This window comes from Rhinolophus sinicus, linkage group LG09, assembly GCF_036562045.2.
Source record: "Rhinolophus sinicus isolate RSC01 linkage group LG09, ASM3656204v1, whole genome shotgun sequence".
Lineage (NCBI taxonomy): Eukaryota > Metazoa > Chordata > Mammalia > Chiroptera > Rhinolophidae > Rhinolophus > Rhinolophus sinicus.
The window spans coordinates 6,542,671-6,567,146 of record NC_133758.1 but is presented as its reverse complement, the minus strand read 5'-3'; the positions used below and the strand labels follow the sequence as shown (position 1 = coordinate 6,567,146).

The 24,476-nt window shown below is 36.0% G+C and overlaps 1 protein-coding gene and 1 long non-coding RNA gene across 3 annotated transcripts in view; one reads left to right on the top strand and one right to left on the bottom strand.

Annotated features, from left to right (window-relative positions):
• LOC141573127 (uncharacterized) overlaps positions 1-24,476 on the bottom strand; it is a 339,255-nt gene that overhangs the window by 60,123 nt on the left and 254,656 nt on the right. The gene's annotated exons all lie outside the window — the stretch shown is intronic.
• The window catches only part of CCDC102B (coiled-coil domain containing 102B), a 199,622-nt gene that overhangs the window by 24,874 nt on the left and 150,272 nt on the right, over positions 1-24,476 (top strand). For both annotated transcript variants that reach the window (XM_019729363.2, XM_019729362.2), the window contains exons 2-4: positions 4,136-4,757; positions 7,161-7,381; positions 13,650-13,758. In XM_019729363.2, coding sequence (XP_019584922.2) covers positions 4,152-4,757; positions 7,161-7,381; positions 13,650-13,758 — 936 coding nt within the window. In that variant the 5' untranslated portion in view covers positions 4,136-4,151. The remainder of the gene's footprint in view (positions 1-4,135; positions 4,758-7,160; positions 7,382-13,649; positions 13,759-24,476) is intronic.

The window sequence follows — 24,476 nt, the reverse complement described above, 5'->3', positions numbered from 1 at the left end:
TCTAAAAAGAGTTTCATTTAGAATTAATTTCATATAAGTTAATGGAAAGCAATGACTATAAACAATAAAACAAAAATCCCTTTCGTCCTTATTTTATTTTTCCCTGATAGTGTAACTTTTGCCAAAAATGCTTTTATTTCTGGTCCACTTTATTCTTCAGATAATATACATAAGCCTCACTTCTGAGAAACTTCTGTAACTAACTCTATAGGTATGTGTTGAATCAAAATACACTGATTATTTCTTTCAAAGACAATTGAAATTGATGATTGTTCATTTGATTTATTGCTTTTGGTTAGTAACAAGGTCCCAGGATAGCAGAAGCCATGTTCACTGTCACAGAGGAGGCCACAGTTGGATTTTCTGCTCAGATGTAGGGCCTCTAAGCGATGGAGGAGAGTCAGGGATAGGTCCCACTGGCTCGGCCTGAAGGAGGTGGAGCCGGGGGAGTGGGTGTGCAGAGAGAAAAGACGGTGCTACCGCACAGCGGTCAAGCTGCATGAGGGATATTGCTGAGGCGAGGTTTGTGTCCGCAGTAGACCCAACAGGGTGGTGGACGCATGTGGCATTGGGGCAGCATGGCAGAGAGGTGTTTAGAGGGATGGACAAGCCCCAGACTTAGCAGTTCCTTAAGCTGTGATGAGGAGATTGAATTCACTCAAAGCACAATGTCAGGGCCATTTGACTAACTGTAGTGTGATTTATTGGGAGATAGTTGAGCATAAAAATATTCAGAATGGAAGTCTGCCAAATATATTTATGAAATAGTCTAAAAGATGATCTCCCTATAGTGAAAACACATAGGTTGAAGCTATAGATTTTTGATATGGTGAGGCAGTGGCTCTGTTTTCAAATGTCCTTCATTCCCAAAATGGGTCAGCCTCTTTGAAGACGTGTATGACTCACGCTGCTTCCATTAGAACCCTCAGCCCTAGGTCCTCATCTCTTGGATGGAGACAATAGCACTGAGTGCTTCACTGAATAACGTTAATATGATATAAAATGGAGATGGCACTTTTATTAAATGAAATTCAGAACTTTTTTGTAAATTTCATTTCTCTAGTGCTTTCCCTATTTTTTTTTTAAGTATACCACCATTTCTCTTTCAAAAGAGAGAAAAGAAACTGAAAAAAATTAATACAATATGCCAAGGTGATATATTAGTGACTTGTATAGGACTGAGGAAAACTGTCACCGTGCCTAAGAGACAGCATGGGCCAGCCAGTCTGCAGCCCGTCTCTTTTTATAAATAAGGATAGAGTCAAAGGCAGTTTGTGTAGAATTTGTCCAGTATCATCTGTTTAGAAAGTGGCTCAGACAGAACTTGAACCTATAGAGTCGGGGGCCCAGTGTCTTACACATTAACCTCCTGTTTAGTGAGAAACAGTATGGTTAGTAATATTACCTATACATGTGTAGCTATCAATTTTTTTTTTTATTTGGTTATGTACTATGTTCAAAAGTACTTGGTGTAATCATGGTCTCCTGACTGTATGAACATATTTTAAAAGCTTCCCTGAGGTGTGATTGATACAGAACCCTTCATGTATTTAATGTATACAATTTGATAAGTTTGGACATAAGCATGTACCCATGAAACCGGCACTGTAATCAAGGTGATAAACATATCCATCACCCCCTAGAGTGTCCTCATGGTCCCTCCTCCATTTTTTTTGGTGAGAACAATGCAGAAATTAGATCAAGAAACTAAAGAGTCAATAGCATTAAAATATTTCTTCATACATCAAAGGCTTTGTGCTACAACCAGTGACAAATACTTCTACAGTCATCTAAAATAAAACATGAAGTGTACACATGTATGTATAGGGAAAACTAATGATGTAATAAATACACATGAGGATTAAATATCCTGTTATACTTGCTTGAGAAACACTTTAGAATAGGAAATACTATTCAAGTTCAAGGACTGAATGATTAAACCTAACTCCATTTTGTTTAGTCAGATGTGAAAAAATACATAGTTAATTGGTAGGCAAGATCTCAATGTACCAGAATCCAATTATATAGTCTTCAAAACACTAGTGAAATAAAAGTTAATGAGACATTTTAAAAGACATTACAATTTTATGGTACTGATTTATTTTGAAAAATAGCAAGGATAAATGTAAATTTAATATGCTGAAATAAATTTTCTGTCTTCATTTTGGAATTTCAACTAAAAAGAATGATTCATTAAATAGTGAATAATGAATATGTATATAAACATATATATAATAATTGGTGTGTTTTTAATTAAAAGTTCCTTTTGTTCTTTTCTTTTTTAATATTGGTCTTGGTTTACTAATTATCCAAGAAATGTAGTTGGTTATATTCTCATTGCCCTCTAAATTACGGTAAATGAAGGGAACAATCGCTCCAAATCAGCATTAGTTAAGATATGATTGAACATATACCAATGCTAACAAAAGTAATTACAACCATGAACCCATACTATTGTAATAAGTATTACAGTGAGGAGTGAATTTGTTTGGCACCTCTACAAAACACTTGTTAAAATGTGTTATTTTTTTCTACAACTGAAAGTGATATACATTTAATATTATATAGTCATATTTTTTGCTGAACAGAGACTTATTTTGTAAGTCGGTGGTATAATGAAACCCCTTCAGTTGATTAAATGGATGGTTCACAAAGAGACAGTTTATGATCTGTAACTAGATACAAGCAAATGAAAAAAAATGAGAGGAATTAATGTCATGCACAGAAAATGTTATTTACACCAGGAGATCTTACTTGATAATAAAAATGGGTAACCTTGCAGAAACACAGAATTTATTCATTTTAAGCATTTATTTTAAAGATTCTAATTGCTATATCCTCAATATAGCAGTGTTGCTATACTGAGTAAGTAATAGACATGTGTTTTGATTAAGAAGTGTTTACACTTATCAATTAATTTGTCTTTTGCTATTTTATATTGAAAGCTATTTTTAATTTCTCTACAAAGCTTTGAAATTGCTCAGACTCTGTTCAGTGTTATCTATGCCATGAAGACGCTTCATTTCTAAAAGACAGTTCATCACTTCCTTAGCTGGGCTCTTAGAGCACCTTGTCTGCCCCCTAGGACTTGACACATAATATGTACTGAAGAAAAATGATGAATAAATATAGTTTTATACTGTGAATTATGTATTTTTTCTTATATATGCTTTTCTCATTCTCTGGCCTATAAAATCTTTAAGGACCAGGACCATGTGTTATTCAAAATATTTTACTTTTATAACTTAACATAATGTTAACCATAGTAGGAGTTAATTCATGTATTGTTAATAGTTAGATATCCTTTTGACTACAAGTAACAGAAAACTCAATGACCATCGCTTTAAGTGAATGTAGGTAATTATTCTTATAGAGCAAGGAAATCAGAGGTATTCATTCTAGGTTTCATGTATAACTCAATAATTAAATTCTTTTCATCTTTCTGTCCCACCATTTTAAATGTTACAGGTGGCTGTTACACCCACCTTCTTTCAGAATCATGTCTTTTTTCAGGCAAGAAGAAAGCAGAGGAAAAAGCGGTTTTCATTCTGATGTTTTTAAATTTTTGTAGACTGGAAACTTTCCCAGCAGCCTTTCCCTCACCTTTCATGGATAGAACCAGGTCATATGCTTCCTTGAGACCAGTGAGTGTTCAATAAAATGGAAGTCATCATGAAAGATTTAGACCAATCATGATTGAGTCTCTGGGACTGGGGCAGGGCCTTATCCTCTAAGAGATCAATAGATTCTGCATTCAACCTGAACAAACTGTTCTTTAGTTAACAGGGGAAATGGGGACCATTGAGTTGTGAATGGATGATGTATGTTAAAATAAATATTACATGAATAGAATTAGATTTGTTAAAATGAATTCATCATATCATACGTTATCCACAACTGCATCTTTATATTTTTATTTTGGTTTGTTTGGCAAGATTCAATACGAGCAATTCCTGTTTCCTTGGGGATAATTTCAAATCATAAATTCCTTATATTTTTAGCTATGGTGGAAAAGTAAATATGCACTATTGAAAAGATGCATTGTTCTCATCCACTCTTTTTTTTAAATGCAAGCCTTGCTCTTAGAATTGCACAGAAAATTCAAATATTAATTATGTTTTCTGGTTTTTCTTAGGCCTGAAAAGATAAGTATGAATTTAGATTCCATTTACCGGTTAATTGAGGAAACACAGATCTTCCAGATGCAGTCGTCATCAGTTAAACCACCTTGTGACATGGTAGCGTCTGCCTCGTGCCCCCGCGATACCTGTAATTCCTGTTTGCCACTTGGTGGGCTACGGTCGCATGCCACTCACAACTACTGTGCTCGCTCAAGCAACGCCACCGAATGGGATATTTGTGAAGAACTTCGCCTGCGGGAACTTGAAGAAGTCAAGGCCCGAGCAGCTCAGATGGAGAAGACCATGCGCTGGTGGTCAGACTGCACTGCCAACTGGAGAGAAAAGTGGAGTAAAGTTCGAGCCGAAAGGAACAGTGCCAGGGAGGAAGGAAGACAACTCAGAATAAAGTTAGAGATGACAATGAAAGAATTGAGTGCACTGAGAAAGAAGCAGAGTTTGCCACGTCAAAAGGAGGTGTCAGAAGCTAGTGTGACCCAGGACCGGAAGCGTCCTGGTTTCATAGAAATGTCCTATGCACAAAGGGATCAATTTCAAATTGATTCCCAAACATGTGAGTCTATCAGAGAGTGTTTTGTGAAAAGAGAATTTCCTACAAAGGAGAACACAAATAGTAAGGTAAGGAAAAAACCCTCAGAGGAATCCAGAGATTGTGGTTTATTGAAATGCCCTATATAGAGATGGAGAGAAAGGGGAGAATTATAAATCCGGTAGTGACTGTGTTTGCATGTCCTGCCATAACTCAGTACTACCGACTGGGTGGCTTCAGCATCAGGAATTAATTTTCCCACAGTTCTAGAGGCTGGAAGTCTGAGATCAAGGTGTCAGCAGGGTTGGTTTCTTCTGAGGCCTCTCATTGACTTAGAGATGGCCGTCGTCTCCTTGTGTCTTCACAGAGTCTTTTCTCTGTATGTGTCTGTGCCCTAGATTCCTCTTCTTCTAAGTGTTCCGTCGTGAGGCCCATCCTAATCACTTCGTTTTAACTAAATGACCTCTTGGAGGACCCTGTCCCCAAATACAGTCACACTCTGAGGTCCTGGAGGAATTTTGAGGGGGCATAGGAATTTTGAGAGGACATAATTTTGAGGGGACAAAATTCAACCCATATTAGTGATCTTAAAAGTATTTTTTAGCAAAAATTAACCCAGCATTTTTTTATGGGAAAAGAAAATATTTGGAGAGATTTCTCTCCATTTATCCTAATTATGTCAGTAATAATGAATTATTGTGTGAGCATTTAGTGTGGTTTGGGATTGTGGCGTCACAGTGAATTCCTGTAAAATGGGAACCACAGGCAGATACCTTTAAGCAATGCTTCATACTCTTGGAATTTCTTGGTATACTTAGAATCTTGAAATTCCTGAAAATTCTGCACAACATAAACTTTTAAAATCTTTTATTTAGTCCAGCAGTTCATATAGATATTTATCAATGAATCACTTCCCTTTCTTTAACTTGGTAAATATTATTAACACCTATACTTTGGGAAACTTTTCTCTTTTCACAGGATCAGTTTATATTGTTATTCCATTCTATGTAATTCTATCTCTAAAAACATAAAATTGCTCTAAAATTTTAAGCCTTTCCATGATATATGGAAGTTCTGGTAAATATAACCTAAATTTCATTCTAAATGAAAAAAATTAAAAAATTGCAATAATCTAAATTACTTATGCTTATTCAGTCTTCCAGGTTTGTTTAATTTTTTTTTTTTTTTAAATATGACATCTAGTCTGTTAGTCCCATTGTGTATATGTTTGGGAAAATGCTAAACATTCTCAAAATTCAATTGTATTTATGTATGCATTTCAATGTAGTGATGGAAATGAGGGCATATAGCTTACATAGTTTCTCTGAATGTACAAATTATTTATTATTACAAGTAATAGATACTACATTTGAAAATGTGAAAGATGCCCCACATAAATTTTTCTGAGAAATTATCAATATCTTGTGACTTTATTTGGAATTTCTTTGTATCCTCAGTGTCAAGAACAGATCATACATAGTAGGTATTTATTAAAAGTTTGTTTTTTTAGGAAAGAAACACACTCATAGTTAAAATTCCTTGCGATGGTAGTGAAATAAGTATAGGCTATTGAAGATGTTTCAAGTAGTTGTTTTTATTTTTACCAGTCCCCCTGCCAACTCTAAGACTAATAAAAAAGATACTTATATATGAATGGATTGCCTTATCACAGTATATTCCAAGGATAATAACACATCTTTTTATTTTTCAAAATAATATACATAATAACCCTATTAAATTTTGAGAGAATGAAAAGTCATAGTAGTAACCTAACATCCTTGTACTATTTTTAAAATAAATAAGATTTTATTTGAACTTGGCTTTATCTTATAACCCATAAATTAGGGCAAATTTAAATTATAGACAAATATCTATAGCATGAGGTTGGTGAAGGTTTGGAATTATGATATAAGATTTTGATGCAGTGTGTTGCTCTGATACATGATGTTCATTTATATTAAAATGTCCCATTAAATTTTATTTGAGATTTAGCTAGTGATCTAAAAAATAGTTCAATAAACAAGCCTATTAAAACATTCAAGAATTCCTTGAAAATTCTTTCTATCTGTCCTCCAAAGATGTTTAAAAAAGAACCAGTTGGCTTTACTTTGAAACTCTCAAGTGTCTTGTGACAAAATAAACTTTAAAGAGAAATTCATAAACTCATTAAATAACTCTTTACAGCTGTTCAAGTTTATGTGTGGCTATTTTTAGCTGTCATTAGAAAAAAGAAGACTTAAAGTTAAAGCAGACTTTTTGAGAAATGAACTTTATTATAATAAGGTAGAACATAGGGATAAAAATGGTTCAAGAATGCAAGTTAAAGTTTGGTCATATGACACTATTAGAGAATGATAAAGAAGTGAAAATAATGAATTTGATCCTGAATCATAACATTTGTTTCTTTTCAAAAATACTGAAATGTTCTTAATGACTTTCCTATTGAGAGATTTAAAAATTCAACAATAATTGTTTTATTCTTTTCCTTTTAGGGAGAAGGTTTGATTCTTGACCCATTAAGATTAAATGAAGAAATGAAACTCAACTTGGATTGTCCTGATTTATTCAAGAACAGTGGTTCTGAAAACTGTGCGATGAAAGCTGGATTAAGACTGCAAGCACTAAATCTGCCTTCAGAGAATGAAGTGCCTGAAATTTCAGCTTTGCAGGTGCAATTGGATGAGTTCCAAAAAATCTTATGCAAAGAAAGAGAGTAAGTGCTAAATCACTGCCTTCGCTTAACCAAGTCTGATTTTCAAACTTCTTAAAAGTGTTAAGTCTAGAAAACTGGCCATTTGGTAATGCATTTTATCCATGATTAGTCATTATGTTCTAATACTTAAAACATGAGTTTGATATATACTCACTTTTTTAAATTTTAAAGAGTAATTTATAATTTATTCATTATTATTCTTTTATCATAACCTTTTGTCATCTCCAGTAGATTTGCCTTAATTATATTTGAATTATTAATATAATATGGTTAAAATAGCCAGTGTATTCTCTATTTTTTACAGTATTATAGACTTCAGTGAGTCAATAAAATGAAAATATGTTAATATTAATAAAGACAAATCACAATTTTGTGAGGTATTGACCATTTTTGGTATCTAGGGAAGAAACACGAGACTTAAGATGAAATAACCTGGCTATTCATGCTGGTTCTGATATATTCCAGCTATATTATATTGACTTCGCCACGAGTGTGCTATTTTCTCTTCTGTAAAACTATGGATAGCAATGCTTACATTCCAGTTTTCTATTGTTTTGTGACAGAACTTCCCAAACAATGGTTATTGAAACAATAATCCTATGTATCTGTTCATGACTCTTGAGAATGGCTTTGCTATGTGTGGCTTCCGAAGGGGTGGGTAGCTCAAAAGCTGTCTGGGGGCTGGAGTCATCTGAAGCCTCACTCACTTCCAAATTTGGCAGCTGATCTTGGCTCTCCTCTTGGGCCTCAGTGGTAACCCCTGAGTGTGGCCTACCCGTGTGGCTCTCAGCCTCCTCACAGTGTAGTGGCTAGGTGGCAAGTGAACATCTTACAGGTACAGAGAGAAATATATGGTGTTTTAATGATCTTGTCTTAACAGTCACATAGCATCCCTTCTGCTGTGGTGGAGACAGTCTCAAAGGCTGAGTTGGGTTCAAGGAAGAGGGGCACCCTCAAAGGGAGGAATGTCAAGGTCATGTTATAATAAGAGCATGTAGGATGGGACCATTGTGGCAGCCATCTTTGGGAAATGCAATCTGCCCTGGCGTCTTCACTGAACTCTTATAAGGATCAAACACAAACAATGTCTGGGAAAGTGACCTCTAGTATGAATTACTCAATATGCTTTTTTATTCCTATTTGAGGGAATAGTTATAGAATATTTGATGCACTTTAAAAGGTGGTCCCCCAATTTGAAGACATTTTTCTATCTCTTTAGTTATAAGACTCATAATAGGCACAACAACAAAAAAAGGGAGTATTATATATGTATATATGAATATATTTATGTATTATATAATGGCTTCAATTTCCATGGTTTAAATGGATTGAAACAGTGTGATATGTGTGCTCACAAATATTGCACAAATACTATACATTTTTTATCTGCCATTCCTTTTCTCTCAGCCAGAAGTTTTTCATCAGTTCCTCTCAAATTTATTTGTGCCACTCCTTTTTCAGATTCTTTGTCTATACCTCACTATATGAATAGATTGTTATAATACAATCATCTATGCATAGAACAAATATTTATTATTCTACCGTCAAGTATAGATTTGCAATAGAGCTAATCAATATTAGTAGCAAAGGGAATAACACTGAATTAATTTTTAGGTCTGTACCCATATGAACAATTAACTTTATCTGGAACTGTAGGTTTCAGTCAAATTCTAAACTCTTGTGTTTTATTTCTTGAAGGACTTAACTTTTTTAGTGGCTGTGGACTTCTCTCAAATCCACACACACAGTTACTTCACTGACATAATGTAATTGGAACAACATGAAATTGTTCTTTCCTAGAGATAAACTCCCCAAGGTGCCCATTTTAATGATATGCATATGTATCTGTATTCTCTCGCTCATACACATGTACACATACATGTATATGTGACTTCCTTGGAATAAATTAACAACCTCCATAGAAGTAAATTCTCCAGTTGTCAACAACTTCAATCTAGAAACCGTAGGCCAAGGAGAAGGGGAACAGAGGTCTCTGATTGTATTTGGTCTTCTCATTCTCCGCTTTAAGAAACCATCCCGTGGGTGTTATGTGTCCATGAATCATCATTAGCATGCGATACGCTTGGGGCAATTGTACAGTCTTTTTATATCACCAGAGAATGTTTCCCAAGGATATAGAATATACTGTTACTATAAATCTGTCTAATCATATAAATTCCTCCTCCTGGAATCTCAGCAGTGAGTTGGCTGGGGTTGAGAAGATGTGAATGTGGTTTTTTCTGTGTTCCCAGCCAGTGGGAAAATGCTCTTGACTGGAGCGCTGGAATCAGCCGAGAGAGCTCAGGGCATCACCTCCGCCATTGGCACAGACTGGAACCTCCTCCCCGAATACACTAAACTTTATTACATTATTTGAATCAGAGTGCTGTTCAGGTTTCTGTGTAATTAGCTAGCATCTGCAAGCTCCTCGGGTACTGAGAACTTGTATATTTCTGATCTCTTAGGTAAAGATTTCCCAGGTAGAAAATTTGAGGTGAGGGCGGGAGACCTGACCCTCTCAGAAACTTAGGTGTACCTAAACATTTAAAAACTTTGGCAATATCAAACCTCAAGTAAGGCAGATGATGAGGTGAAATATGTTGATGAACTGTTTTAACATTTAGAATTAGTTCCCAAATTAAACTGTAGATGGTACCTGTATCTCTTAGAAAACGTTTGCTTCCATTTAAGCTGAGCTTCAGTTCTCCCTTTCAGTTTTATTTTCTTAATTTGTTTTATGTGTAAAAAGAGTAGAATGCTTTAATTATTTTGCTTTGCATCATTAAATATTGAATTTTTTCTTAATAAAATGAGATTTAAAAATCTTAGTAAGAGGGTACAGAAAAGTAAAAATGCTTCAAAGATAAGCATTAGTTAAAAATCCATAAGTGTGTGTGTGTGTGTGTTTCTCAAACAATGAACAAATTGGCATGCAAACCTGGTTAATATTATTTAATGTAATATTGTTAAAAATTTGAAAGTAAGGACTACTTTAATAATTTATTTACTGTTACTAATGCAGTAAATCTTTGCATTTAAAAAAAGTAATTTGTGGCATTTATGTATTGATTCAGCTTTATTGAGGTATAATTGATGAATAAAGTTAGTATATGTTTAAGATGTACAATGTGATGTTTTGATGTACATATATGTTGTGAAATGATTATCACAATGACGCTAATTAACACATTTACCATCTACAAAGTTATTATTTGTGTGAAGACAGCACTTATGAGCTACCCTGTTAGCAAATTTTATGTATATAATACAGTACTGTCAACTATAGTCACCATGCTGTGCATTAGATTCCAAGACCTTCCTCATATTATAAGTGAGAGTTTATACCCTTTGAGAAACACCTTTGACTTTCCCCACCTGCCCTGCATCTGGCAACCATTCTTCTATGATCTGATTCTATAAGTTCAACTTTTCAGATTCCACATATAAGGGATATCGTACAGTATTTGTCTTTCTTTGGCTTATTCCACTTAGCACAATGTCCTCTAAGTTCATCCATGTTGTCACAAGTGGCAGGATTTCCTTCTTTTTTATGGCTGAACAATTTTTCTACTATATATAATTTTCTTTATTCATCTGTCCACTGACACTTAAGTTGCTTCCAAATCTTGGGTATTGTAAACAATTCTGTAATGAACATGGGAGTGCAGACCTCTTTTCAAGATCCTCGATCTCCCTTACAATTGGAGTGCAGACGTTAGATCTGGGAGTAGCTGTTCGGTGGTAGCCACCTGGTCTTTTTAGCAGAAGCTAGTGCTGCAAGGAAGAGAGCACCCAGAATTCATCCTGGTGAAGAGGAAGGCAATGGTGGCAGCTATATCTTATTTCCAGAGGAAGTAGTGGGCTCCGGTCTCTGTTGACACCATTCTATGTCTCCACTTGGCACTGAGGTCATGTTGTGCTGTCTGTACCCTAATGGGGGCCTCACTGGGTGCTGATGGGAAGATTTCAATGACTTCATGTTTGTTGTTTCTGGCTTCCTGGGTTTCCCCTTTGCTTATCTGGCTCTCCCAGACATTCTTTCAACGATTAATATCCTCTTCTGTTTAAATGAGCTAATATGGATATTTTTGTTTGTCAAGCACTTAATTGATACCAGAAGAGTGTACAGGCAACAGGCAGGGAAGGTGACAGCAGTGGGGTCTTCCCACAACCAGTTCTGTGGAAAGTGAGCTGGATGCATCACCTCCAAGCCTTGGTCAATGGTCCTCCTGGACCTCTCCAAGCTTAACAGGGTTCTTTATATATAGCTCTTTTCTAATTAAATTAACTATATATAGCTTTGGCTATTTGCTGAGAGGTCCTGAAAATGAAGAGATGCTGAAAGATTTTAATTATAAATAGCTGGGAATTCAATTAGACCATGGAAATGTGTTGTTCATTGAAAGTACATTTGTAAAAATTTTTATTATTCATAGTGTCATACTTGGTTTACATTTTGGACTAATAGAAAAATGAATATCTAAATGTTATTATAAGTTGATTATTTTTCTCTGGTAAAAATATTTGACATTTAAAAGCCTTTAAGAAAATATTGATTAGATATTTTACAATGAATTTTCACATAGTTTATAAATTATTTATATTTATTCTTGGATATTAATATTTCAGGAATTTTTATCCCTGAGTAATATTTTGTTCAATCTTCCTGTTTCAATGTCTAAATTTTATGCCCTATTATTATGGGATCATGAAAGTTTAAAGTATCAGCAGATTGCATAGAAATATAATCATACTTTCCCTATAAATTATTTTGGCTCACACTCTATATTCTGAAAATTTTATATATTTTAGCAATTTGATTTTTAAAGGTTTACATCATCATATTAACATGCTATATTTTTGCTGAGCTTTGTCTTAGTTTTGTTAAAAGAATTGTATATAAAATATGCAACATCCTTTAGTGTAAAATTAGTTTTTTCTTTGCCTTCTTGTAGTTCAAATAGTATGATGATAGTTTAAAATTTTATTACATATTTAACCATTTAAATAATCAATTATGGAAAACTCTCTAAAACGTAGAATAAATTGATTAGCCCAGAAAATTAAGGATTTAAAGAGTGCCCTCTGCTGCATACATTTAAATGTGCAATGTCTTAATGCTTGCTTGCATAGTCACAAAACTGTTTTTTTTCACAAAACTTTTTTGATGAGACTATACTAGAAAATATTCAAACATTCATTAACTTTTATGAATTGCCTGTCCTCTCAACTCTCTGAGTAAATTGTACCTTTTTATATAATAAAAATACAAATTTTCTTTCAGTAAAGTAATAATTATGTTGTTTTATTTAAGATACATACTAAGAGGATAAATATGCTAATTTGCCTTAAATAAGAAATACAAATACTATTCATTTTATACATTTTGAAAACATTACATTATTTTTATTTTGTGAACTAACTTGGAATACATATGCAAAGTCTAGATATAATCTAGATATAATTATATCTTTATAACGTATTTATATTTATATTTAACTAAGATTAAAAGTTTAATGAATATCTAGTTTGAAATATTCTCCTTGAACTTCCTATAACATCCTAGAAGGAACAGTTACCTCAGTAATTTTGATGACCTTTTTGAGGGTTAGCATTTATTCTACAGTAAGAATAAGTCACTTTTATGCTAATGTGAGCTCTTCTGGCTAACATTATCATTTAATTTATTAAAATATAACGTTAAAAGCTGGAATTGATTTTTCAACAAATATGACTTTGAACTTGTAAATTTAAAAGTCTGGACATTTTTCAAAATTTCAAGTATAATTTTTACATTATTCTATTTATAAATAAAATAATTCTCAAAATTAATTTCAAGGAGAAAATTTATTAATGTATGCTTCAATACACAAATGTAATCAATATCCTTTAATAAAAATTGTTAATATATTTTATATATACCTTTTCCTTTAAATTCTTTCAATTCCTGAGAAGGAAACATTCCCATATTCTACGCATGTAGCTCCAATAAATTAAAATATAGGAGAAAGCAGGAGAAAGTCAATTATTTTGATATGTGCAAAGCTAAATGAAATATGTTTAACCTACTATAAAGCTAATTGACAGAATAACAAATTAAACCAACTTTTATCGAATGTTTTAAAATTTTATTAAGCTGTGAAAGATTTTCTGTCATTACAATGGTCATATATAAATATAAAAAAGTTGGGAAATAGCACAGCTCAAATTGAATACATTCTTAAAATTATCTTGAAACTGTAAGTCTATTCTGCTTTTATTTCTTTAGAATGCGCTCATCTTTGGAAAAAGAAATAGAACGACTGGAGTCAGCTGTATCTTTATGGAAACAGAAGTATGAAGACCTGAAAGAATCCAAGCCAAAAAACGTAAACGAGGTACGGAGACATGCAATATAAAGGAATAAATGAAACTGGGGTTTTCTCTGTCCAGTGTGTAACCATGTGGGCAGAGGCAGAAGGCTCCATAGACAAGAGGAAAGGAGGTTAAAACATTGAATTTCCTCTGTAAGAGGCATATGGGAACTCAAGTGTCACTAGTGGACTCAGTCCAGCTCAGGTCATAAACAGTCTTGTTCGAAATAACACATTTTTAACAATCAGCCACATGACACAATTAGCTATTCACATCAGGCACACGCGAGAGGGCTGCTGAAGATGTCATTATCTCACAACATCTACATTAAATAATTTCATCTTATTCTTTTGTAAAGCAGTCTGAAAATATCGATAATCTCAAGTGTATTTAGGTTCTTTCCATATTGGCCTTATCGTCATTCAGGGTCAGCCACTTCCCTTTATGTTTTTTCTTTTGCATTTGCATGAATAACGTTCTGTCATGAAACATTTCCCTTCCAATTATTTTTAATATTCATTATTTAAACAATATTAATTGTACATATCCGGTGTACTAAAGCATTGTGCTAGGTAAGTACGGGGGACAGAGTGATGAGCAAATTGAAGAAAAATTCTGAGCAAAAATAACGACAAGCTAAATATTCTCAAATGACTGAACACTTAGTTGATGCATATGCAATATATGACTGTTTATATACAGATATACACACATACGCACTTATACAAACCATATGTATGCTGACAGACGCCTCAAGAAACTGAGTATCTAAGTCAATTATGTAATCATGCCTTACTCTAAAGCAGTCTTCCATCAGTTGTTAACTTGGTAAGTGATACTCTTCCTTGTTAATGAAACCTCATATGAATGTTGCTTCAGGTTTGTTTCTAGCAAGTGATAAAGTTTAGGGGCATTAATTTAAAGTTGCTGAATTCATACGATGGAGTGTTCCAGAACCTTAGTCGCCAGCATATGCTTAGTTGTGCATCATATACAGGCACCCCAATGGCCAGAGAGCACAGTAATTATCATGCACAAGTCCAAAAATAGTCAGCTATGTTCACCCTGAGGACCTCTGAGATTCGAAAAGAAGACCAGCATTTTCTAATATTCTTAAACAAATATCCCCTGCTTAAAAATCATTTGTAAAGAAAAGTCATTTCACTGAGAACCACTCAAGGTTAGTCTGAGAACATTTCTCAATGAGGGGTAAATTAAACGAAGCTAACGAGCTAGATTCCCTTAATTTCTCCCTTAGGGTTTCATGTGAGATTGTCAGAGTCATTTTGTTTCTGGCATAGACTTTTGGATGGATATAGTGTGTGTACATATGGACTCATGTGGACTCCGTGTTTATATTGACAGGTAGCTAACTGAATGTGATGTCTCTGGGTGTGAACATTTACAGTAAGTTAATTTTATGCAGGAAAAGTAGTTCACAACAAAAATCATGTTATGCTTAGAAGGTATGTGTAGGTTCCCTATAATGTAATGGGCTCCCAATTTAATTGAGAAAGCTAATATTTAGGATAGAATGGCCTTAATTTGAGAAGAAACATGCTTTTACTGTATCTTGCCACCAGTGGGTAGTGCAGACTTGATAATGTTAGTCCCGTAACTTCCTTTCTTACAACTAATTGAATATTTGTGTAGCAACTGTTCTGGAAAAGTCATGGTTTTGAGCTGGTTTACAAAGCAATAGCAATATGGATATTTTTAAATGTTTAATGTTTTCTGTTCAAAGATGAAATTTTTGGTATCATAAGAAAGTGTGTATTTTGAGTTGCTTAACAAAGCTCTATTGATGAGAAAAAGTAAAACCAGTGTAACATTTTAAAGCGTAAGTTGGATCTACATTTTGATGCACATACAGAAGTGTGTTCATATATATGTGATCCTTTTACTGGCTAAAATGAGGATAGGGTTGTTGGAACAGTGCAAAGTTCAAAATTTCTGTGGAAAATCTGTTCAATTATTTAAACTTTTGAGTGCTTGTTTTAGTTAGATAAACTCTGAATTTGAACAATGAATGAAAGTGACAATAAATGAAAGAGTTTTAATTGTAAATGACGGAAAGTTAACTTAATCAGAGATAAAGAAAAACATTGCTTGAATTATTTATATGGGTATTATTATTTTTTATAATATCTCTTTCTACTTCCTAAGAAGGAATTTGTGATATTCTTAGAAACTTTTTGATGTGGTACACACATATTAAGTTATTTTTATAAAATATTATGAAATGTTTAATAATAGTTAAAACTGAATAAATAAAAATTCTTAGTCACATGTAATTATTTACATATGCTTTGTTTAATTGTTTTATAATAGATGGTAACAGGACAAGATCTTTACGCTACATTTAGAAATGGCAACGTAGAGTAATTATGAGAGTAAAATATTCAAAGTTCCTATACAGTTGATTGACAATCAAAAATTGTGTCTTAATGAATCTTTTGGAATTTCATACGAATTCTTTCTTATTTCACATTTCAAATATTCTGAAAATGACCTTCACTTTACTGTGGCTCTTCATCTACTGTAGAAAGTTTTGAATACCAGTGTAATTCTTTTTTAGATGCTAAAACTGTTACAAGCAAATGCATTCCTGGCTAAGAACTGCTGATAGAAAGATTAGTAATTTTTAGAGTTGGAAACAGATGTGCTTAATAGGCCAAGATTTTAAAAAAATGTATTTGAAAGTCTGGTGTGCTTTAGAGGGAAATAATTCTCAAATCACTGGCATTTAGAGACAAGTAAATAGAAGAATTTAATTGTAAATCTAATACATATTTAGAATGTGACCAAGACAATGAGTAGTAGAGATGATTACATTCAAAATGGTATCCCCATGCTGAATTTCATACTAATTCTATTGTTCCTTTGCAAGTCTGTTAATATTGATTTGGGATTAGATTATAAATTTCAAGCATGCTGAAATGATCATTTTGTATGAAATCTCACGATCTAGAAAATCAAATGTTCATGTAAGTGATCCTGATTACAAATAATATATGTACGTTGCTTTAACAATAAATGACTGGTTCTTTCCATAAAGGAAGCTATTCTTTACTGTTTGTGGAGGACACTGCTAACACTTAAAAATTGGTTTCAAGCTGAGAAATGAAATGTAACTTTTTAATCTTTCTTCAAAAATGTTGTGCTTTTACCTGGTATCATTTTAAGGATTTTATTAAGAAATTGATCTTTGTTTTGTGACAACAACAATGCTTCTAGTAGTCTATAATTTACAATGTTTTTTTTATAAAAATGTATAGTAAATATTTATAGAGACGCAGGCTTTATGGTACTTATACCTTACATTGAAGCCTTGTCTCAGACGCCTCCAAGCACCTTTCTGATTTGGGGAAAATAAAAAGGTTAGAATTGTGAGTTACATGTTGCTAAAATTCCACACTGATACCTTTGCTTTTAAAAAATGATTATGTCATATGGGAGCTATTCTGCATACATCAGAGAGGGTCCTTGAACATGCGTGACTTCTCTCCGCCTGCTCCTCCTTTAACCAGCTGGAGAGTGAGGTCATACTTCCAAGAGCTCACTCCCCCAGTCTCCTTCACCTACCAGCAAGCCTCCCGACTCACTCCGGAGGAGGCTACAGGGAGGCTTCCTGTGTTCTAATCCAGCGGAGCGTTTCACATCTCTGTGCCTCCTCTGTCTCCTCTTTGTCATTCTCCCTGTTCACACTAACCTCCAGCTCTACTGGCTTCATTCATTTCATCACATCAACCAAACTTTGTCCTGCTCAACCCCAGTCTGCAGCAGCAAAAACCAACACTGGGCCCTTGCTATGACACCATTCTCCAACGTGACCAGCCAGCTATGTGGTGGCAGGTTGATTACATTGGTGCTTCCATCATGGAAAAGACACTTACACTAAATACAGATTTGCCTCCCCTACCATCCGCAGACTTGCAGGATGCTTTATCTGTCATCATGATACTCTACCCAGCGTCGCTTCTGATCAAGGCCCTCATTTCTCAGTGAAAGAAATGGAGCAGCTGGTCTTTGCTCATCAAGTTCACTGATCTTACCACTGTCCCGAAGCCACTGACTTGACAGAATGATGAAAAGGCCTTTCGAAGACCAGGCACAGCACGGGTTAGGTGGCAATACCTGGCAGAGATGCGGCAGAGTTCTCCAGAAGTCTATATGCTCGGAGTCAGCATCTGATATGCAGTGTTCTTTGTCCCATAGCCAGGATCCACAGGTCCAGGACACTAGGGGTGGGAATGGGACTGGTACCCATCACTATTATCCCTAGTGACTCTCTAGCAAAATGTTGGCTTTCTGTTCTCGAGACATTAGTCTGCTGGTCTATAGGTCTTAGTTCCAGAGGGAAGGTATTTCTACCAGGTGACGCAACAATGAGTCCACTAAACTGGAAGTTAAGACTGCCACCTGGCTGGTTGGGACTCCTTGTGCCTTCGAATCAACAGGCCAAGAAAGGAGTTTCTGTGCCAGCTGGGGTGACCGATCCTTACAGGAAATTGGACTGCTCCTCCACTGTGGAGGTGAGGAAGCGTTGTCCCTTACGGCTTCTCTGAGTATTATCATGGCCTGTGAAGACGGTCCATGAAAAACTACAACCACCCAATGCAGCAAGGTTAGTAATGGGCCAAGCCTTCAAGAATGAAGGTAAAGAACTATGACCAGCTGAAGGCCTTGCTAAATGCAAAAGGAATACAGAGTGGACAGTAGAGGAAGGTAGCTACGCCCAGTGACCAGTTACAAAAGTGAGCACTGTGGCTGTCACGAGTATTTCCTCCTTATCTTGTTGTGAATACATTTGTTCTCGCTCTCTCTCTCTCTCTCTCTCTCTCTCTCTCTCAGGAAATAATGCTTTTTCAGTTGTATGCAGATAGTTGTATCAAGTTAGGCGGAATTATGACCTTGTTATTGTTTCTATTTGAATATTAAGTATGGTTTAAGGAAATATGTGTGGGTGCCAAGTTGACAGAGGCTGGACTTGTGATCATTAATTTTATGTGTCAACTTGAGTAAGCCAAGGGGGATGTCCAAATAGCTGGTAAAACAGTCATTCTGGGTTGTCTTTGAAGGTGTCTCAGGAAGAGATTAGCATTTGAATGGGTAGACTACCATAAAGAAAGTCACCTTCACCAATGCAGGTGGGCATCGTCCAGTCCCTGAGGGCAGGAATAGACCAGAAGGTCAAAGCCAGGGCACATCGCTCTGCCTGAGCTGGGACATCCATCTCTTCCTGCCCTCACACATCGCCACTCCTGGTGCTTAGGCTTCCACAACAGCCACAGCCCGTTCAGAAACACCAGCATAGGAGCTGGAGAAAGAAGTGTTGGCAAACACAGACATCGCCACTCCTGGTTCTCTGACTTGGACTGAGCTTATCCCATCGTCTGTGATTCTCAGGTCTTTGGCTTGGACTGGACCTTCCTCCATTGCCTCACCTGGTTCTCAGGCCTTCAGATTCAGACTGAATTACACCACGGGCTTTCCTGGGTCTCCAGCTTGCAGACTACAGATCTACAGATCTCAGGACTTCTGAGTAACGTCATGAGTCGATTCTTATAATAAACCTTCGTCTCTCTCTCTCTTTATATATATGTATATATATATATATACGAGTATATCTTACTGGTTCTGTTTCTCGGAAGAAGCCTGACCAACACCTTTAGGCCCATCCTGTTTTCTTCTAGAACAATCACCCATACATAGCTCTTTCACCTTCTACTGGCCAGTCACATTTTGCCATTAACCTCAGTTTACACATCACTTTCTAAAGAGGAATGGTTTCAATCCAAACATATCTTCCTTCGCTATTTTCCCTTAAAGAAATGTGCAAGATTTTAAGAGACCTCCCTCACCAAGATGTGCAGTAATGTCTCTGCTTGTTTACTGCATGCCTTTCCCATTCAACTGTCAGCTTGATGAAAATATGGGTCACATCTGCTCTAGCCCCTCCCTCTGCCCGGTGCTGAATAAAGGGGGTTGTCATCTGTGGTTGCCAACACTTCTTTCTCCAGCTCCTGTACTTCTGTTTCTGAATGGCGGTTGTGGCTGTTGTGAAAGGAGACTCGCTGGAATCCCAGGCTTGTCCTTTCTTAGCTCGATGAGGCTCTACATCCCTCAAGATTTTAGATTTTCCAGGACGCTCGAGTGACCCTTCACCCCTCACATCCTAGCCATCATGAAAATATGTACAGCTTGTTCTTTGGAAAACACAAATGAGCTGATCAGGCCAAAGAGGAAGGCTGATAAAATACCATGTTAGAATTCTGAAAATAGAGAAGAACAGTGAACATATGGGACCCCACTCTGCTGATAGAAGTGTCTTCAAGATCTTTTTAAACAAATGCAATTCAGAATAATATAGGCACTAAATTATGTACGTCAGAATTAATTGAACTAATAGAAAAGAATTTATAGACATTGCCAAGATAACCCTCAGAACACTGAGATGACTTACTCAACTCAAAGACTATTATAAGAATTATGAAAGAAAACTAGGCCATTCAGAATACGCGTTACTTGTAGAAACATAAAATGGTAAAGAAAAAGATAGGCTGAAAGCAGATGTTTTAACATCTATTTAAGTTAAGCAATACTATTATAACATTTAAAACATAACACAAATAATTCAGCTGATATTTAATTCATCTATAGAAATTAATAATTTGAGAATAATGATAAAAGGTTAAAAAGAAATGAATAATAAGGTCTCAAAATGAATCACACAGTGGCAATGGTTCCACATAGTAGTAGGGGGCATTTGATCTGGGAAACATCTTTATTTTATATCCTAGCTGACAGGTTATTGTCCAGTAATGAGGCCTCAGGAACAAAGATTCTCCTTTTTTTTCCCCCCTATAAGAAATCACTATGCGGGAATAGCAGTTAAGACCGTTGTGGAGATAAGGGTCCTCCTTTTAGTAAATAGCATTAGGTTTCTTGTTTTGTTTTGTTTTGTTTTTCCTGCAGGAGCAGTTTTTGTATCAGAAAGGCGATTGGACCAAGGCATCTGCCTTCTTTTTCTTAAGAGTATGTTCATCACACCCTCACCAAAGGTATTGATAGTATACTACTGAGGAAAAAAAAATCGGATTTAAAACAGGAATGCATACCACCCCCGGTGGTAGATGAGGGTAAAGGGGAACAAATATAAGGTGATGGAAGGAGAACTGACTCTGGGTGGTGAACACACAATGGGATTTATAGATGATGTAATACAGAATTGTACACCTGAAATCTATGTAACTTTACTAATAATTGTCACCCCAGTAAACGTTAATTAAAAATAAATAAATAAATAAATAAATAAATAAGTAAAACAGGAAAGTATATAAAAAAGGGACGTATAGTATACCATTTAAAAATTTCTCCATGATATAAAAAAATCTGGAATGAGAAATTTAAAAGTGTCTAATCTTTTTTATATTTACATATCATTTGTTGCTATATAAAATCCTTTTTGTTCCCCCAAATACATAATTTAAATACAAGAACGTTGGAGTTAGGAGTTCATTACATTTTGGGGATTGGGAGGTGGCATGTTTTTTAGGAAATTCCAAGTATTGCTAATGAAATTTTAGCTTCGTTGAAGTATATTTAATATACAAAAAATTGCACACACTTAATGTACACATTTTGCTGACGTTGGGCATATGCATACACCTGCGATGCCATCACCACAAGCAAGGTGCTAAACGTATCGATCACCTCCAAAAATCCCCTCGTGTTCTTCTGTGTGTGTGTGTGCACACGCGTTTTGTGGTAAGAACATTTACCATGACGTCTATCCCCTTCACATATTTTAACGTGCACAATACTATAATATTAACTACAGGCACTGTCTTGTACAGCAGATCTCCAGAACCTACTCATCTTGCATAAGAGACTTTATACCCATTTAAAAATAAATCCCCATTTCCCATCCCCCCAGCCCATCACAACCTCCATTCTCTTCTCTGCATCTATGAATGTGACTGTTTTACGTACCTCACATAAGTGGAAAGATACATTATGTGTCTTTCTGTGCCTGACTTATTTCACTTAATGCAATGTCCTCAAGGTCATCCATGTTGTTGCCAGGGGCAGGATTTCCTTCCTTCTAAGCTTGAATGACCTTCTGTTGCATGTCTATACCACATTTTCTTCATGCATTCATCTGTCAGTGGATATTTGGGTGGTTTCCACATTTTGGCTCCCGTGGGCAATGCTGCGATGGACATGAGGCTGCAGATAATGTCTAGGAAACCCTGACTTTAACTATTCTGGATATGTACCCAGAAGTAGGATTGCCGGATCACATGATAGTTCTATTTTAATTTTTTGAGGACCCTCTATAGTTCTCCATAGTGGAGGTTTCCCATATGCCTCCTGCCCCTACACATATAAGCCTCCCCCATTGTCAACGTCACTCAACAGAATGGTACATTATTTACCAAGAATAACCTCCACTGACACATAATAATCATCTGAAGTCCATCATTTACCTTAAGGTTCACTCTTGGTGGCTACGTTCTATGGATTTGGACAAAAGTATAGCGATCTGTATCCATTATTATGTTAACATACATAGTGTTTTTACTGTCCTAAAAATCTTCTGTGCTCTGCCTGTTCGTCCCTCTTTGCTCCCCTGACCCCGTGGAAAACACTGATCTGTTTACTGTCTCTATAGATTTTCCTCTTCCAGAATATTATATGATTGGAAGCATGTCATATATAACCTTTTAATAGTGTCTTCTTTCACGTAGTAACATGCATTTCAGTTTCTTCCCTGTCTAGTCATGGCTTCGGTAGCTCATTGTTTTTAGTGTTGAATGACATCCCATGGTCTGGACAGACCCCAGGTTATTTCTCCATCACCTGCTGAAGGACATCTTAGTGTTTCTGTGTTCTGACAGCTATGACTAGCGCTGCTATAAGCACCCAGGTGCAGCTTTCTGTGTGTTTTTCAGTCTCCTACTTATTACCCCCTGCTGACATGCGTTCCTGTCTCAGACTGTTTCATAGGTCACTGGCCACCCTCTAGACAGCAGCATTTGAATGAGGCATACAGGACTGTGCTCAAAAGGCAGCTCAAAGCCCGGTACGTGACGTGCAAGGAACTCAGTGTAGCTGCTCTCAGGAGAAGAGGCTGAGGGTGTGGTGAAGTCTCAGAGCCTCACCAACACCTCCCCAGGGATGCGGTGCATCGGATTGGTGTCAGTACTTCTCATGAGAGATAAGAAATCACAAACACAGAAGGCTCATTAAGCTGGTATTTTTATAAGGATCGTATGGGAGGACTGAAGAGGTGCAGATGACATACTGGAACACAGTATTCTTTGAAATGCGTTTTAGAATGTATAATTGTCACTCGAGGCAATTTTCCTTTGTAATATAGTTCTGAAGTTATGATCAAAGCCAATGGAAGATATAATTCTATATTCATCATAAAACATCTTCTAAGGCAGACAAACTGAGATGCTGATGGAATCTCATGAGGGTTTTCACAGGGTAGTCTGAATATTATTTAAAAAAACAGTAAATGATCTTTCAATGCAGTTGTACTGAATTAACAGAATCCATTAGATTCACCTGGAAACGTGTGTGTGTGTGTGTGTGTGTGTGTGTGTGTGTGTGTATGGATGTGTGTGTCTGGGTCTCTCTTTGAAGATTTTGATTTAATTGATTAGGGGTGCATCTCATAGAACTGGGTTTTTAGAAGCTCATGATTCTGATGTGCACCCCAAATCTGATCTAAAGCATCAGATCACAGAGCCCAGGAGGAGGGACCATGAGGTCCCCCCAAACCAACTATGATCGTTAATTTTATGCTTCAATTTGACTGGGCCATGAGATGCCCACATATTTGGTTAAATGTTATTCAGGGTGTTTCTCTGATGGTATTTCTGGATGAGATTACACTTGAACTGACAGATTGAGTAAAGCAGATTGCCCTGCCTAGTGTGGGTGGGCCTCATCTAACCAGTCGAAGGCCTGCATGGAACAAAACGTGTGACATTTGCACAAATAAGAGGGAATTCCTCCTGCCTGGCTGTCTTCAATCTGGGACATCAGATTTTTTCTTCCTTTGGACTTGAACTGAAACATCAGCTTTTCCTGGGTCTTGAGCCATCGGACTCAGACTGGAACTACACCAGCAGCTTTTCTGGTTCTCAGGCATTTTCACTGGCTCTCCTGGGTTTCCAGTTACAGACTGTAGATCTTGGGAATGGAAAGCCTTCATAATCATGTCAGCCAACTCCTTATGGTGAAAATATCTATCTATCTATCTATCTATCTATCTATCTATCTATCTATCTATCTATCATCTATCTAGTCCAGAGCTACTCACTGCAAGTCCTGGCTTTTTTTCTGCTCAACATTTTTTTTCTTCTGTTGCCAGTTGTGTTATTCCTCTGAAATAGCCGCATGTACGCCTAATTAGTAACATCAATTAGGAAATGCCACACATATTTTACTTAACTAACTTTTGGTATCGATTAGTAGATTGACTTAGAAATAATTTATGTATGTATTATAGAGAAAAGATTGTGCTAAAAAAAAAGGTACTTGGTGTTTGGTGATTTAGGTTTGGAAGTAAACCATGTCCAGTTGTACCGAGGACACAGGGCGTGCTTCCTCCTTGGCACAGGTGGACCTACAGAGAGGCCGAAGGAGTTTGAGTTCCAGACCCCTCTCTGGCGGTTGGCAGAGGTCCTTGCAAGATGTAAATATGTCTGGAAAAGTAAGATAA